This window comes from Gambusia affinis, linkage group LG23, assembly GCF_019740435.1.
Source record: "Gambusia affinis linkage group LG23, SWU_Gaff_1.0, whole genome shotgun sequence".
Lineage (NCBI taxonomy): Eukaryota > Metazoa > Chordata > Actinopteri > Cyprinodontiformes > Poeciliidae > Gambusia > Gambusia affinis.
Genome location: NC_057890.1, coordinates 10,299,919 through 10,317,167, shown reverse-complemented (window position 1 = coordinate 10,317,167; position 17,249 = coordinate 10,299,919). Strand labels below are relative to the sequence as shown.

The following is a 17,249-nucleotide window of genomic DNA, read 5'->3' as shown; positions in this document are numbered from 1 at the left end:
AATTTTGAAGGGAAACTATTAAAAGAGCCAATCATTTCACACTTTAAATATTTACCATTGTCATCATGTTACAATCAATATATTTTACTAGGACACTTTTTATGCAACTTTACATTAAAAGTGTTATTTACCAAATGACACATCCTGACAACAATCATAAAAATTCAAGAAGACTCCTTCATTTTCATAACATGTTATGTCAGCCTTATGCACAATCTTTTAAATAAAGTGCTACCGTACTTTATTAGGGCATCAGAGTAAAGGAGATTAAAACCAAAGGCACATTTTAATTATTAGTGAAATGTAAAAAATTTTATTTATCTGGTGGGTAACAAGATGCTATAATGTTAGCTGCATAATTTTCCTTCCACTTGAATATAGTTCAGTGACGTGCGGTCAGGGGAGGCAGGTGAGGCAGTGCCTCACCAGCCATCATGGAAAGAAAGAAAATATATAATCATAAAGTAATTTAAATTGTCATATTCATCCGGTGGTTTGTACTAAAAAATATTTATTTTTCATGTAGCTTCACCAATTTCGATTTTTATTTGTTCAAAATCGCTGAATGTTCTTATTTTCCCATTCAAATGCAGCAGCGAGCTCTGCCTCACCTTGGATTGCGCAACCCCTGGCTCTGCGCTGGCTGCTAAGCGGAGAGAGCATGTTGCTGTACGGCGTCAATAAAATGGTTTAAACAAATTTAATATGTGAACTTATTTCCAATAATTTAGCTTATGTATATAATGTACAGTGCTTTTTGTCACCAATTGTGTTTGTGTAACGTGTTTCGTGTAATGAGCGATTATAAACGGCAGAGAACAGGTTCGAGGTGAGGCAGGCAGTTCTCTTGCCTCATGGCAGGGGGCGCTCAAGATCCCAGACGTTCGTCTTGTTCACTCCTCAACTGCCGAGTAAGTGACAGCGAGCTAGGCTAAACGATTCGGGAAGCAAGTCAAGTGCAGCGATAGATTATAATAGAGATAGTGATTTTTTTCCTCTCGCTTATCCCGACTTTCGACATGGATTATTTTATTTTGTTTTGTTTTTTAAGGAAATGTGTGTTTTGTGAGCGACAGTTTGTATGTGTAAGGATGCAGAAGTGAAACATAACCTGTAAACTGCTGTCAATCTATGCATCTATTTGCAAATCTGATTCTGATGACGTCAGTGCCTCACCAGCTATGAACCTCACCGCACGTCACTGCTGATATAGTTCATGTCTTTGTGTTTGTAAATGTACAGTAAAATGCATTGTAGTTTGAAGTTATGTGACAAAATATTTTAAACCTGTAAGAACAGCAGTTTAATGTCGGATACTGAATCATTGTGTCTGTTTTTAACATTTAAAAAATACCTGGAAATTGCACTAGAATATGTCAGGGCAACTCAACTGAATACAAACCAAAACCAAGCAGATAGATCAAACATCTGAATAATAATTGGAAAATAAAAATCAGACAAAATGGGAAAAAACTGCATGGAAATAAAAAAATATATATGTACAAAGGTTTATTTATCTGTGTAGTTAACATCTCTTAACGCATTCATTACTGAATGCTTGGTGATGACTAAAAGTTAATATTTATCTTTTCCCAGATGGGGGCGCTGTCATCATATTAGTCGTCTCATTTGCTTCCCACGTTTGAGAGAAGAAAACTACAAGAAAATAATTTCTTAATCTCATATCATGCATTACTGTGGATGTATTTACTGTGAAACAGGTTTAAACACTCAAAGATGAGTGACACCTTTTTACCTTCTGTACCGCTGTCTCAGTGTAGCGCACACACCAATACTTTGACGTTTCTCACTGAGTTTTGCCAGATCATTGAGAGTAAACAAGTTGAAAAGCAAACGTGTATGGCAAATTATTTCTGAATTATGAAACTGCTAAATAAACGAGGATCTAACTTGCTAATCTGAGTATCTGTAAAGTTGTTCTTCTACTTTTTGAGCAAAACAGCCGAGAGGACCTCATTACCAACAGCGCTTTATGGATGTTTTGATCGGTTTCTCTAGACTTCAGGGGCCTCCCATTCAAGTCCTCCTTTGGCCCAGTGGATGCAGTCTTTATAGAGAGGCACTGAGTCGGATCAAAGAGCTGCTCTGCAGGTTCACCACCCACCGACCCGCCTGCAGTTTGTCTTATAGACCCGGTTATGAATTGAGGAGAGCTCGCTTCAACACGCCTTTTCTTTTTCTCCTGACCATCTGTCTGTGAATGTGTGGTAACGTGTGTGTTCCTACGTGTGTGTGTGGGAGGGTGTCTGTGTGTCTTTTTTTTTTTTTTTTTAAACTCCAAAGAGGGGGAAGGATTAGGAGATTTTTGAGGCACTCACCTTTTACTCAAACAAATCATTCACTTCAGCTAATAAAAGGAATCTGACCCACATGAACGTCTAGAAAAGACTGGTTGGAGTTCAGCAAAAAAAAAAGCGTTCAGTCCCCATTCACATGTATGTATGTATGGATGGATGGAGAGAAGGAATCAACAACTGGATTGTCACACTTCAATCACCTCAGGCCACAATCTGTTGTCTGCAGGACCTCAATAAAGTATTCACACCTCACATTTTGTGATGCTACAGCCATAAACCAGAATACTTTATCTTGATTTTACCAAACAAACCAATACAGGTGTTGCAAGAAAGTGGAAGGAAAATAATACATCCTTAGCATGACACTGCCACTGCTGTGTTGCCAAGGGGGCATCAGATTAAAGCATCTAGTCTTAAAGTGCCTCTATTCTGCGGCTTTTAGATCAACCTCTGCTCCAACACATCTGAATCAAGTGAATGGTTAATTACTAGACCTTCACAAAGGAAGTAATTCAACCTTTTGATTCAGGTTCTAACAGGTATCCATCCAAAAGTTGCCATACAGAATTATTCAAGGACTGGAGTTACTGACTAAATATACCACTCTTTTCTTTTATTTTTATTTTTTATTTGTAGTTTAAAAAAAATAAAGCTCTCAACTTGTGTGTTTTCTTTCAAAGTCACATCCATGCAGCACTATTTGTAAAAGTCGGTTGAAGCATGATCCATAAGTGGACATTCCTGCAAAATATTTCACAAATGAGAATACAAAAGTGGGACCAGTCTTCTTTACTCTGTTACCCCTAAAAGTATTCAACAAATACCCTTCGGAAGGCACCTAATTAGATAATGGATTTCAATCTAACCCCACAACATGGTATTTTATTGAGATGTACCAAAAAAAGGGGAGTTATAAATGCATATACATGTCTCACTTTTCACATTTGTATTTGCAAAGTTATTTGTAAACCATTTTCTACCCACTTTTTTTGCATTGATCTATCAAATAAAATCTCCAGTTTATTCCAGGTTTTTGGTGATATGGAGAAAAAAACAGAATACACATATTTGTAGATGGATGTCAGATCTCTGATGTGTGTGGTTTCCAGTTGTTCATCTGATCTCCTCTCACGTGGTGACAGGAGGGGAGCGGGGCGGCTCTGGACTGAAGTCGGGGTGCGAAAAAGAGGAGGAGTGTAAACTTAAACAAGGAATGGGAGAGATAGTAGTATTAGCAGCTGCAGGGGGACAGGAAGGACAAGCAGCAGTCTCCTCACTTTTTGTTTTTTGGGGGTTTTTTTAGATTTTAATATCCTTGTTAATATGTGTATTTTTATTTTACTGTCCAGACCAGACAGCTGGATTCTGCATGTCACACATTGGCTTGTTTTATTAGTCTGCTGATAAGAGAAGGCTTAAACTGGACTAATAAACTGTTTTACGCGCAACGTTTTCATTTAACGAATGTAACGAAAGTGGATTTTTTTTTCCCCCTCTGATTGATTTCAGATGATCAACTGCTTGACACCTTGGGATAAACTTTTAATTTATATATTTATGTATATAATTTTTTTCTGCCTTATCGCATGCTGCGCAGGAAGAGTCTGATAAGAATAGGAACATTTGGCACACTCAGAGGACTTGTGAGCTGGACCCGAACTCACCTTCTCCATTAATTAGCCGGAGCAGGACGCGTGGTGATACTTCTCACCCATGTTTCAACAGCAGAGCACTTTGCTCAGCACTGGCTGCTCGGCGGTGCCGCGGCGGACAATCATGGACAACAGGCCCGTCCCGAGGAGACGGACCGGAGCCGTCCGACATCTGCTACTGCTGGCGTGCGTCGTCCTCGCCTGCAGCTCCCAGCTTCTGATGGTGGAGGCGAATTCGTGGTGGTGAGTGACTGATAACTGGAGATGCTGTTTTGAAAGATGTTCATGTGGTTCAAATGTGATTTATAATTTGGAGCATCGTTTGACGCATAATTTGGGGATGCATTTTCTCCATGTTCCGCATCCGTTTTTCTCTGTTTTTTTTTTTTTTTTTTTTTTGTTTTTTTTTGTGCGTGTTTTGTTTTCTTATTTTTAGATGCATTCATGCAGTTGTTTTTGTTATTCGGGGATCTGTTTTTTGCTTTATGACGTTGGGTGCTGGGTTTGAATGGAACAAACGTGAAGGCTCTGTCACAATATTTACCCTGGTTGGCCTCCCAAATGGCAGAGCTTTGTACCTCCAGGGTGCTCTATCCACACTTGTTTTAGAAACTACTATAGGATTTGATGAACATTCGTGAAATGATGTTGCAGACACGTGAGCTGCAGAATCAGCAGTAGATGGTTTGTTTCATTACTGAGCTGAGGAGTAAGGGAGTTTTTTTTTGGGGGGGGGTCAAAGGGAAGGAATCCAAGGAGTAATAAAGATAGTGGCTGTAGAGATGTTCTCCACAGGAGTCTATTTATCTGTGTTTTATAGCCCACTTGTCCCAGTAAAACGTGCGCCTGACTTTTTTGCTCTGCCAGCATACCAGAGTCTCAGCTGCATTCCCACTTTTAATCAGATTTCCACTTCAAATGCCCCGCAGGTCTCTAGGTCTGACCCCGATCCAGCGGCCTGAGATGTACATCATTGGTGCTCAGCCTCTCTGCAGTCAGCTTTCTGGCCTTTCACAGGTGAGTTTCCTCGCACCGTGCATGGGAATCTCCCCACAGGGAGTGTCGAGCCACTAGGCAGCTAATCTCTGCTAATCTCGGCTGCTGTCCCTATGTGGCCCCGCAGAGTCAGAGGAAGCTGTGCCAGCTGTACCAGGACCACATGAGCTACATCGGAGACGGAGCGAGAACGGGCATCAAGGAGTGCCAGTATCAGTTCAAACAGAGGAGGTGGAACTGCAGCACTGTGGACAGCACGTCCGTGTTTGGACGGGTCATGCACATTGGTGAGTTTTTCATGCTGGATGTTTTGGTTAAAATTCAAGGCAACAGCAGGTTTGAGGTTCCTTCTAGGAGGTAGTACTGTAATTTTCTGTGTTTTTCTTTTCTTTTTTTCAATCTACAGGTTAAAAAACCCTAGCGCATCATGTGGTTTTTGTTGTTTAGAAAACTATTATTCTTTTTAATAGACATGAGCTGACTGCCTTTGTGAGGGTACACCAGAGTTTAATAAGGATTCAAAAGCATAAACATTTCACCACAGTTTAGTCCTTTAATCTGTAGTTTCCCATCTGTGTTGAGCAGAGGCGAGCTGCCCCTCCCCAACTTACTGCTGTGCACTGCTGGTCAGGCTTTAGTCTTTCAGTGCAATTTAAAATGTATATCAAGGAACGTAAGGGAAAACTGCAGTTTCTTAACATGACCACAGAATCAACGCGATTTTCTTTTCAGCTGCAATATTTACTAGATTATGACAACACTTGGATACATTTCTTTATTTTGTTCAGATGCAGAATTTTGCTCATCAGGGTAATAAAAACAAATCCACCAAGTTTACAGCTTGTGTTTGGGATGTCTGCATTAATTAATGGTTTTGGATTCGCTACATGTTTGTCTGAATTTGTCAGTTGTATTTGTCTGGCATTAATACCAAGAAAATTGGTATCAAAGTTAATATGCATAACTAAAGGTATGGTGAAGCATACCTTTAGCCAAATATTCATTAATGAATCAACTATTAATTGATTCATTACTGATCAATATGTAAAATAGGAAATTGGAGCAGTAAGGTGGAAGCATAGCAAACTATTATCTGTATTTCAATCTGGTATATTCCCTGACTTTACCATCGCAATGTAATGTTTTTGCTTGTTTGATTTTTTTTCCCACTACTAATTGTGTAAATCACTTTGAAATTTATAAATAATGCTACCTTGCCTTGGAGAGACACTTGTATTTTGAAAGGATGAAGATGAAGACTTTTAGACAAAATTTATTTTAAAAATTTCTGAATTCATCCCATAATGCACAAGCTGGCCCAAAAGATCTCCTTCTGAAATAAAAAGATCCAGTAATTCAACAAATTTAAGGTGTGAATTTCCAATTGCTTCCCTGTTAATATTCTAATTATCAATCGTTTTATGTTTAACCAACTATATTTATGACAAATTAAAATTTGGACCAAAAGCACTGAGTTAACAATTTTTGCGCAGGCGCAGTAAAGGGGGTTCTCAGTTCAACGTAAAACGCAACGCACCATCGACAGAAGTCACGCGTAAAGACGCTCGAGGGTGAAAAAACCCCCCAAGTGGCTTCAAAAACATGCGTTGTTTCTCCGGTATTATGAGTTTCTGTTGTTAGTTTCGATCCCGGGTCCGTGTCCAGCTCGTTTAAATCCCCAGCAGGCGATGTGGGAAACGTCTCATCAACAAGTAAGTGTCAAATCCGCTGCAGGCGGCGAGTCCGTCCGAAAGCTGAGGTGTTTGCTGTCCTCCTCTCTGCCTCTCCGTATTGACGGTGGGCTCTGTCCTCCAGGTTTATACGGAGGTGTGAGGCAGCCCCATTGTCCCGCGGCTCTCCTTTTGAAATGCGCTGATGAGCTGGCATCGAGCCGGCAGATCCGGACCTGCTATTTGAAGTCGAGTCTCCACAGTCCCATAAAGCAGACGGGGGAACTGTTTCTTTAAAAGCGCACCGAATAATAAAAAAGGCTCACACGCCTCGTTTTCTTTTTTCATGCATACCTTTCTGTCTGGCTGGTTGTGTTGATTGCAGTCCTCACTGTGGTCCATAAAAATAGTTGGCTACGGGCGTGCTGTGGTGGCGTAGGGGATAGCGCGACCCACGCCTGGAGGCCTTGAGTCCTCGACGCGGCCGTCGCGGGTTCGATTCCCGGACCCGGCGACATTTGCCGCATGTCTTCCCCCCTCTCTGTCAACCTACTGTCATATAAGGGACACTAGAGCCCACAAAAAGACCCCCTGGTGGGGAAAAAAAAAAAAAAAAAAAGTAGCTGGCTACTTATTAGGCAATACTAAATACTCCTACAGAAAATCTGCAACTGATGCGCAGCCACAAAGATTCATATGTTATATTTGTATACCTTTTTCGATATAAACCGTTATGGCTCTACACCCGGAGAAGCATGGCTTGGAGGGCGCCTCAGTTAGAACCTAAAGTTACTGTTGAGTTGCTATATCACTTAACAGCCTTAAGGGCATAGAGTGCAGCTCCACAAAGCTTAAATGAAGATATGATTAGTTCTTTCCAAGTTGTTGGCATTTATTAAAATTAAGACTTTATCTCCAGAATAGACATTTAAGTTACAAAACTGGAAACTCTATGTGGCCTCAAGTCAGGATGCTGTTTGTTATTGTTATGGAAGTGACTGACATTCAGGTTTCTTAACCTCCTACTTGTCAGTCTATTGATCCCATCCTCTCTGCTTGCTTTTTAAGTGGTTGTGTATTAATGCAAACGGAGACTTGGTGGTTTTGTTGTGTTGTCCTTTTTAAACATGGTCTTACTCTGAGCAAACTGAAATCAATAACGTGGACAAGGGTGAAAATGGTAAATTATTTGTGGCTTGATTTAAATTAGCTCTGCTTACATTGAATGATTGAGTTTTTAACAGAATATTAGACACAATTCCTTAGATATCTGGAAATCTGAAACTGTTTTATTTCCATCACTAATCAATTTTCAGGTAGAGTCAAAAAAATATGTACGGTTTTGTTAGTGCTAGCACACCAAATAGATTTTGAAGGTTTTACGTTAAGTTGACTGACAAAAAAAAGATTGCCCTGCAAAAGTAAACATCTTGAACTTTTCACATTCTGTGATTTTCTCACAGCATTAAATGGACGTCTCAGTTGGGCTGTTTTGCAAAAAAACTAAAAATAATTAGGGAAATAATGTATAAAGCCAAGACATGCATCAAGTATTACCTCAATGTGGCTGAGTACAAATTCACCTAACTCTTCAGAATTGTATTATTTTAAAAGAAAGTATCTTCTTTTTCTGCCACTTAATCAGTTAATAGATTCTGAAAGGTTATATTCGAAATCCAAGTAAAAAAGTAATCTAATACACATAAATAAAGACCTATGGCTGTACCTAAATATTTTCTTCAAATTTATTTTATTGAAGTGATTAAACTAAAGCTATTGTCCTGTTTATAGGCCTTCTAGACAAAGGTTAATTTGCAGGCCCGGTCACTGATTAGGCATTTAGAAGCTAATCTTTAGACTAATGGCAGAAATAAACTTATTTAAAACCAAGAGTTGCAAATGTTTTTTTTTTTTTTTTTCAGGTTATGCTGAAATCAGTTTGTTCTCTAATATTGTCTATCAAATTTCACTGAATAGCTTTTTTTATACTGAGAGTTAATCACATGCAAATGATTTTATTCATTTACTAGGTTTCTGAACTACATTCAGAAACTTCAAAAGAAATAAGGTTTTTTTGTTGTTGCAGAAATGTTTGAAAAACAAGGGTTTTAAAATATTTATTGTTAAAAAATAACTAAATGGAAAGTGTGATCTTTCTTATGTTTTTATCCCTCTTTACTTTGAAAAACTAAATAAAATCGCACTTCTGATAGTTGCAGCATTATGCTGAGGGGTTAATTATTTTTCTTCATATTCTTATTTCATAATATCTGAAACTAACTGGTGTATCAGACGAAGGGTGTAGATACAAAAGCAAGCCACATAAATCATCATATCCGGTTTTATTTCAGCTTAGTTTATTTTCCACTTCAAATTCACAACAGATATCATCTGAAGAAGACACTTCACCAAAAAATAGTAAATTCAGTTCATCCACAGAGATTAAAGTGAGTTATATACATTCCCAAGTTATCCTAGTAACAAAACAACCTAGCCAAGCTCAATTTATTATTCCAACCAGTTAAAAAATTTTCTTTCAAAGTAAACTCAGCCATTTGCATTAAATCAATGACTTGCAACAATCACTGCTCCTTGGTAAACATGCAGCAATAGTGGGATTTTGGTTGCAACATGTTGAAATGGGAATAAGATACACTAGAAGTCTATGATGGTAATATGTAATGTATTAAAGATTGAGCAATGGTAACTGTGACAGAGAATTGCACCGTTCATCGTTTTTGAAATCTAAGAAAAAACATCTCTTGTTTTTTCACTCCACCAGGCTCAAGGGAGACGGCATTCACGTACGCCATCAGCGCGGCCGGTGTCGTCAACGCCATCAGTCGGGCGTGCCGCGACGGCGAGCTCTCCACATGTGGCTGCAGCCGCGCCGCCCGGCCCCGCGATTTGCCACGCGACTGGCTGTGGGGAGGCTGTGGCGACAACGTGCATTATGGCTACAGATTTGCGCGGGAATTTGTCGATGCCAAGGAGCGGGAGAAGAATTACCCGCGCGGGTCGAGAGAGTATGCCCGAATTCTCATGAACCTGCACAACAACGAAGCGGGGAGGCAGGTATGACGAACCAACACACACCGCCACTTTTTGTTCTGCTGTGGGATCTTTGGTGGGGGAAATGTGTTTTTCCTCTTTTTACCCGCATACTATATCTGTATGTCTGTTAGGAATGTGTGTCAAAGTTGACATGGCCTTCCCACACTGTGAGTGTGTGTGTGTGTGTGTGTGTGTGTCGGTTATTTATTGGGAACCTGCAAATGGTACAACTGCTAACGCCCTTGGAGTTTAGCTGGGTCGCCCAGGTCAAGGCACATTCCAGTGCTTTAACGCACAGACACACACGCACAGATAAACACGGACAGATGCAACACATTGGACGTCATCATTATTATTATTTGGAACATAAAATTTGGTGGATCCATTTCATGGCACGTTTGCAAGATGTCACGTATTTTTAAATCTGGATTTTTAGTCATAAACTGTCCGCCTTGCCTGTTTGGTGCAGAACGTTTATCTCCACCACAGCTTTGTTTAAGCTGTTTACAGGACAGAGACATGGATGTGTGTATGCACAAATGCCCTGCTTGATTTGTGTGAGAGACAGTGAGCTTAGGTTTGTGTGTGTCAGAGGTCAAAGGTGAGGGTCTGGAGAGCTTGTGTTTCTGCCGACGGTCCCGTTGGGGCTATAGAAGAAAGTATGAGGAGGAAGATATACTGCCACAGCTTTGTATTAACACATGCTTCCACACACGCACACTCTTTTGAAATAACTTTTCCTTCCTTCTCCTGTTTGATCCTTCGCTTTCATTGTCGTCTGTCCATCGAAACGGAAGAGAGAAGAAGAGGGAGATGAAAAGGTGGGGAGGAAGACAGTTTCTCTCGTTCTCATCCCTCCTTTCTGTCTTTCTTCTGAGGACACGCTGGTTTGTCCTAAGTGGGATTTGTCTTGCTTGGCTGAACAAGGCAAACTGCAGAGTCTTTGTAGAGGATGTAGAGGTCTGCCACCGTGTGTGTGTATGTGTGTGTGTGAACAGTGAGCAGTGTGGTCTTCTGTGTGTGCTGACGTCTGGAGGCAGAGACTCGCATCAAGGGAGGAATTTTTGTCAAACTTGACCGATTGTCACTAACCAAAATTAGATGCTCATGCAGCTTTCTGTTTAACATAAAAAATATTCCTCCGTTTGGTGGTTCATTATGTGAATTCTGATGAAAACTTCCCATCTGGCAGATTTACACGTAAGCAAATCATCTGGACAGCTCACCTCACTATCCACTGATAGAGAGAGACCCAAACATGCACACACACACACACACACACACACACACACACACACACACACACACTCGCATTTGTGGACAGTTTAGAGAGACCACTGAACATTTGGATAATATGGAAAAAGCCAGGGTACACATCGAGGATCCACATATTCACAGGGTGAACACACAAACTCAGTGCAGAAAACTCCAGGCCATAATGGGAACCCAGGTGAAAAAACGTTTCAACAAAGAACAGAAGATATAAAAAAAAAAGAAAAACATATATACCTCTACATTAGATATGAAACAGACACATTTCTGCTCCCAATCTGTGTAATATCATCACTGCACGTAGTAAGAATCAGTATGCAGTCAGATCTGCTTCAGGTGTTTCTTCATAAACAACATGAAAGAGATGACAATAGCAGTGCCCTGAAAACATATCCGGAGGAAAACTAACGATGCACATGACCATAAACATACCAAATCACAAGGTGATGGTAGATGCTGTAGAAATGCTTTTCTTGATCAGGTGCAGTTATAAGAATTAAGTCTGTTGGTAAGACTGAGAACTTGCCAAAGAAAACTATAATGTAATCATCTAGTTTTCCTACAGTTAGGTCAAAACAAAGACTGTCTTTTAAAATACAGTAATACCAACAATGCCAGTGAAGCATAGACGTGTGTTGGCTTTTTTCTTAACTTGTCACTTCATTCATAGCTTAGCCTGGCATAAAAGGCAGCCTGTGTTCTCCATTTCTGTCCTTGAGTGTTTCAATCTCGGGCAAGTACACATCCATACACACACGCACTCACTCTAACACTGACTGAGTAAAACCTATTGTGCTTGACACAGAGAGCATGTCTCCACCATGGATGACTGACCATAAAGGTCCAGAGTCACTGTGCCCAGCAGGCATGACCCACCAAATACCTCACCATGGCGCTGGAAAAACAAATGCATGCTTTGACTGGACAGAATGGGGTTCCTGGCTGCTACTATTTTGTGGTAAAAGTTTTTTTTCACGGGAGAAATAAGTATTGTAGTTCTACTATCTCAAGCTAAAGCACCAAACGTGTGTAGCCTTAATAACAAATACCATTGTCCTCTGTTTTCCGTGGCTGTCTGAGGAGGTCACGGGGGTCGGATCGCAGGATTGCAGGGTGCCGAGTGCTATGCCTGCTGGGTAGTAAAGTAGAGGTCTGAAAGCAGGGGGTAGGAGGTGGGATGCAGGGGTCAGGGGTGTTTGGGATGCAGAGGTTAACGGAGGTGAGAAGGTAATTGAGATCAGGCAACGTGAGGAGAGAGAATGATGGGTTTCATTAGCGTCAGGGGAAATTAGGAATCAGAGGTAAATGATTCAGTGAGTAAATGTGTGGTAGCTTGTCTGGTGCACACTAAACTCTGTGCAACGCTCCATAAGAGCGTGCATAATTTATGTAGGTGTTTAGGATAGGGGTGTTTTAATGTGGCTTGTTTATTAAATGTTGTTTAGGTGACCTGGTAAAGCTGCAAGGTTTACTGCTGCAGAGACCATAAATCTTCTATTTCCTGTTCTGTGTTTTGTTTTAAACAAACCCATATGTTCAGAACGCAGCAACATCCTACAAATTACAGGCTTTCTAAGACAAAATAGTGAAAGAACATCAAATATTTCCAATGTTTGACTTGAGGTCACTTCCTTCACCGAGGGGTGAAGGAAGTGAAGCAAACATGTTAATTTTTTTTTACAATCTTTTTTAAGAAAAAGGAAACTTTGATAACACTATTATTTAGGGGTGTCATTGGAAAGTGGTGCATCCATTTTCATCGATACACCAAAATAAAATATCGTGCAATCAGCTGCTTTTTGAAGTCATCTACTGGTAGCCCACCTGTAATTTAATTTATGAAGGATTCATTTTTTGAAATGTTACTCCATAAACAAGATCATGAAGACCAAAAACACAACAGACAGGTCCAAAAGACTTGTAATTGCAGGAAGAGGCGGTTCTATTGAACAAAAATGATTGTTTGTGCAAATACACCACTCTATTAAGAGGCAAATTTCCCATAAAATACCCAAAAGTGTGTGGTGGCAACATAGCATTTTGTTATGACATTGTGTTCTAGCATTAAGTATTTTAAAATTCAGAATAAATGTAAATATATTTATATAGAGAGTTTATTGGTCATTTCCATTTTTTGAGTTATTTGAAAAAATACCTTATACTGTAAATTTGTCTCTGAAACAGTCTGGGATGTTGACATGAGAAATTGTCGCAGAAATTCTGTGGTTACATATTTCCACCACTAGATGGTAGCAGAGTATTATTGAAACTAAGAATTCAGACTTCTGCACTTTGCCGTCATGCTGGTTCTTTTCTCGTAGGAGGATTTATTTACAGATATTTATGAATGTCTGTCGTTCACCAGGCCGTCTACAACCAAGCCCATGTCGCCTGCAAGTGTCACGGAGTCTCCGGGTCCTGCAGTCTGAAAACTTGTTGGCTTCAGCTGGCTGACTTCAGGCGAGTGGGAGAATTTCTGAAAGAGAAATATGACAGTGCTGCGGCCATGCAGATTGGACGCAAGGTATGAATTTGATGTGGTGACCACAAACATTTACTTGAATGCTTTATTGGTGAAATGTGCTAAACAGATACACTTGATGTTCCCATGGTTTTCATTTTTAATGGCTAGATGTCTGAGACTTTGAGGAAGTTGACTTCTGATAAACTGAGCTGAGAAACTGTGTGGGTCTATATGTGTTTGAAATATTAAATTTAATTCTCCTCCAAAATCTGAAAATGACTCTCTGTTAACTCAAAAATGAAGCCACAATAGAAAGTTTATTTAAAGTCCAGACCACTGATCTGGTGGTCCACTGTCCAGATGTATCACTCAAACTTCTTCCCTCCTTTCTTTTGCTCTACCAGGGAAAGCTGGAGCTGAAAGACAAGCGCTTCAACAACCCGACACCTGAGGACATGGTCTACATTGACCCAAGCCCCGACTACTGTCTCCGGAACGAAACCACAGGCTCGCTGGGAACGCATGGCCGCTACTGCAACAAAACCTCAGAGGGTATGGACGGCTGCGAGCTGATGTGCTGCGGCAGAGGGTACGACCAGTTCAAGACATACAAGCACGAGCGCTGCCACTGCAAGTTCCACTGGTGCTGCTACGTCAAGTGCAGGCGCTGCACAACTCTCGTGGACCAGTTTTTGTGCAAATAGCACAAAAAGGCGGGTTAACTCTGACCCAAAGAAATGGGAGTGAAAAGAGAGGCGAAGAAGGAGGACATTATGAAGAATGATGATATCCATTTTAATATAAAGAGCTGATCAATGGACTGATATATATACATATATATATATATATATATAAAAAAGATGTCCAATATTCTGATCACGGTCCTGATGGAAGAACAAAACGGCACAAGAGGATGAAAGGGAAAAAAGGAACAGGCTTCAATCCCTTAAAGTGGGGACACATTGACCTGTGTGAGCTGAAGAGATAAAAAATAAATATATAATTAAGAAATAAATAAATAAATCTACAACTTACACATTTTAATTTAAAGAGACTTGTGTTTGTTTTAAAGTGTGAAGCAGCCTAGATTCCTCTGATTGCCTGCTGCTTTTTTAATGCAAGAGCACTGCTATCATCACTGTATGCACTCCCATCCCACTGGCAGCAGCAAAGAAACGCCCCAAACTACAACCAGCAGAAAAGGAACAAGTCAAGATGACAGTGAACCCAAAGTGCCTTTATTGAAGTATTCATACTAGTTCAGCTTTTCCATATTTTTCACGTTTCATCCAAAAACTGGATTTTATGTGACAAACCTACAAAAAGTGGTCCATAGATATGCAGTACAAGGAAAACAATCCATGCTTTTACTTTACTTTGTTGCAGTTATAGTTATAAGTAACATTCTGTCCTGAACACGTTTATGTTGGTGTTAGGAAAGTGCAAGCATCTCTACCTGTTGAGTAGACAACACTCTACCTTCACTAAAAATAAAGAGACCAGGCTCATGTTATTACCGTGAGCTATTCCCAACCAGAAAATCTGTTTTTGTTAACTGCGTTATAGTATGGGACTTCAAGCATGATGATTCTACCACCAAAGCAAACATGTCCAGTTTTAGGGTCTGTTGGACTTTTTTACTAAAATGATTTCTGTCTTTAACTGGCCAAATCACATGGTTTCACTTGTGTGCTGTGCTCCCTTCGTGGCTTTTTGCAACGTGAATTCATTAGGGGACTTGCACACCAAATGCAGCATCAGCTCCACCAGCCTCTGAAATCCATTAATTTGTGCTTCATGCGCCACGCAACATTGTTTTGTTTTTTCCCCCTTTTTTCCTGCGCTGAGCGAATGCCAATGCACTGTTTCTCCTCCCTTAGCATTGAAGTGCGAACAGTTCAGTACGGCTTGTGTTGCACTCAGGTTAAAGTCGATATTTGCTGCACTTTGACTGCAGTTACACAGCGACAGATCCTCGCGTGGCCAATAGATACAAGATATTGATCAAACCGCTCCACACTGAGTAGAAAGCAGCCTGTTAATAAGGAAACTAAACTCCTTCACTTGCTTCCTAAAGGGACACATATTTCTTTATCTGCTTCTCTATTGTTTTTATCACAAAGGAAATGTAAGATCTGCAAATCAAACATAACTTCTTATTGTGAAACTCTACCTCTTGCGTTGTACTTTGCTACGGATGAACAGAGTGCAGCACCATCAGTGTTGCTTCCAGTTTAGCATTACAGGATTCACTGCTCAGACACCTGCTGTGAAGCTCAAAGGATGCTGTTTGTCTTTCTTTTGTCACTCTTCCTTCAAGGCCAGGTTTGGAGTGCACAACTATTAGTTGACCTCGAATCTCTAATCTACTTGTCTGATTATGATCATGTCTTGAAATGTTTGCAGTTCTTCTATCTATTTTTAGATGATAGATTGAACATCTTGGTGAGAAGTTCAAAGCTTGAGATGTCGTTTTATAACCTCACTCAGCTTTAACCTTCTCCACAATCTTTTGCGTGACCTTTCTTCTTTATTCCTTGGTTTTCAGGATGCTGTTTGTTCACTAATGTCTCCCAACAAATCTCTAAGGCTTTCAAAGAACTGTTGAGTTTGAACTGAGATTCACCGAAGTTCATATGTACTCAATTTACTTAGAATATTTCTGGTGGTTCAGGGGAAGGAGGGCTGATTACACTTTTCAGTTTTTAATTTGTAGCCAAAATAGAAAAGTTCATGTCGTTTTCCTTGCTTCATAATCATGTTCCACTTTGTTTATGTAGCAAATCCCAATAAGATACATTGAAGTTTGTAGTTCTGAAGTGACGAAATGTGAACAAGGATATTGAATATCTTTGCAAGGCACTGCAAAGAGAAGGACTCCAGATACTTCAGGGCGGGGGGAGTTGTAACAAACTTTAGGAGAAAAAGGATAGCTCACATAAATCCAGTTCTAAATGCCTGAACCTACAGCAACATCAGCAAAATGCTAACAATAATTCTCAAAAGGACAGGGCACACTCCCCTTTGTGTCGGTGACCTGACAAATGATCCTGTGAGCGGGTTAATGAGGCCTGCTGCTTGCAGCCATCTTGACATTGTTGCTGTTTAAATGGACAGTTTGCTGCCTGGCTCCATAACCTTCATATCAGGTGAGGAAAGCATCCATTAGAGAGATGAATATGTTGGACTGGCCTTAACGAAGACATGCAAAGAGACGCGTTCAGTGCTAAATGGACCTTTTTCATCTTACAATGCCAAACAAGATGTTAAGTGTTGTGTTGACTTGGTATTTTTGCCAGGACTGTGACACTTTGTGACTCTGTGTTGCAAATAATAGATGTTTGTGGACACAAGAGGACTGAATATGGTGTGGAAAATAAATGCAAGAAGAAACAGAAGAAATGGACTGCAATTCCTTACAAGCAACGTTCAAGAACTAGTGCATAAGAAATTATATTTTGTTGGTGTTTATAAGCTTACATTGTTTTCTATGTTTTATACATGCATATTACTGTGTATTCTTTTGATAAAGTAGACTTTGAAAGTGAAGCTTTCTGTCTGCTGCAGTTCTTCTGGAAAAGTCTGACCCAGGTTAACAAGTTCCCTCCTCTACAGCTAAGCCTTTTTTTTTTTTTTTTTTTTTTACCTGGTTGCATTATTTTGCAATAGAGTAAAAAATGTCAGAAAATGCTGAATTTGAGATATTCTGTATACACAAGAAAGAAACGATAAAGGAGAATTTGTTACTTTAATTTTCTGAAAGTTGAATCTTGAATCTTCTCTTATCCAACCCACCATCATAGTGTGTGTGGGTGTGGGTGTG

General features: G+C 40.0%; 1 protein-coding gene across 3 annotated transcripts in view; it reads left to right on the top strand.

The window, feature by feature from the left end:
* Positions 1 to 16,975, top strand: part of wnt5b (wingless-type MMTV integration site family, member 5b) — a 77,597-nt gene extending 60,622 nt beyond the window's left edge. For all 3 annotated transcript variants that reach the window (XM_044108129.1, XM_044108131.1, XM_044108132.1), the window contains 6 exons: positions 4,044 to 4,213; positions 4,900 to 4,987; positions 5,094 to 5,253; positions 9,419 to 9,711; positions 13,328 to 13,486; positions 13,831 to 16,975. In XM_044108129.1, coding sequence (XP_043964064.1) covers positions 4,044 to 4,213; positions 4,900 to 4,987; positions 5,094 to 5,253; positions 9,419 to 9,711; positions 13,328 to 13,486; positions 13,831 to 14,130 — 1,170 coding nt within the window. In that variant the 3' untranslated portion in view covers positions 14,131 to 16,975. The remainder of the gene's footprint in view (positions 1 to 4,043; positions 4,214 to 4,899; positions 4,988 to 5,093; positions 5,254 to 9,418; positions 9,712 to 13,327; positions 13,487 to 13,830) is intronic.
* Positions 16,976 to 17,249: the final 274 nt, after the last annotated feature.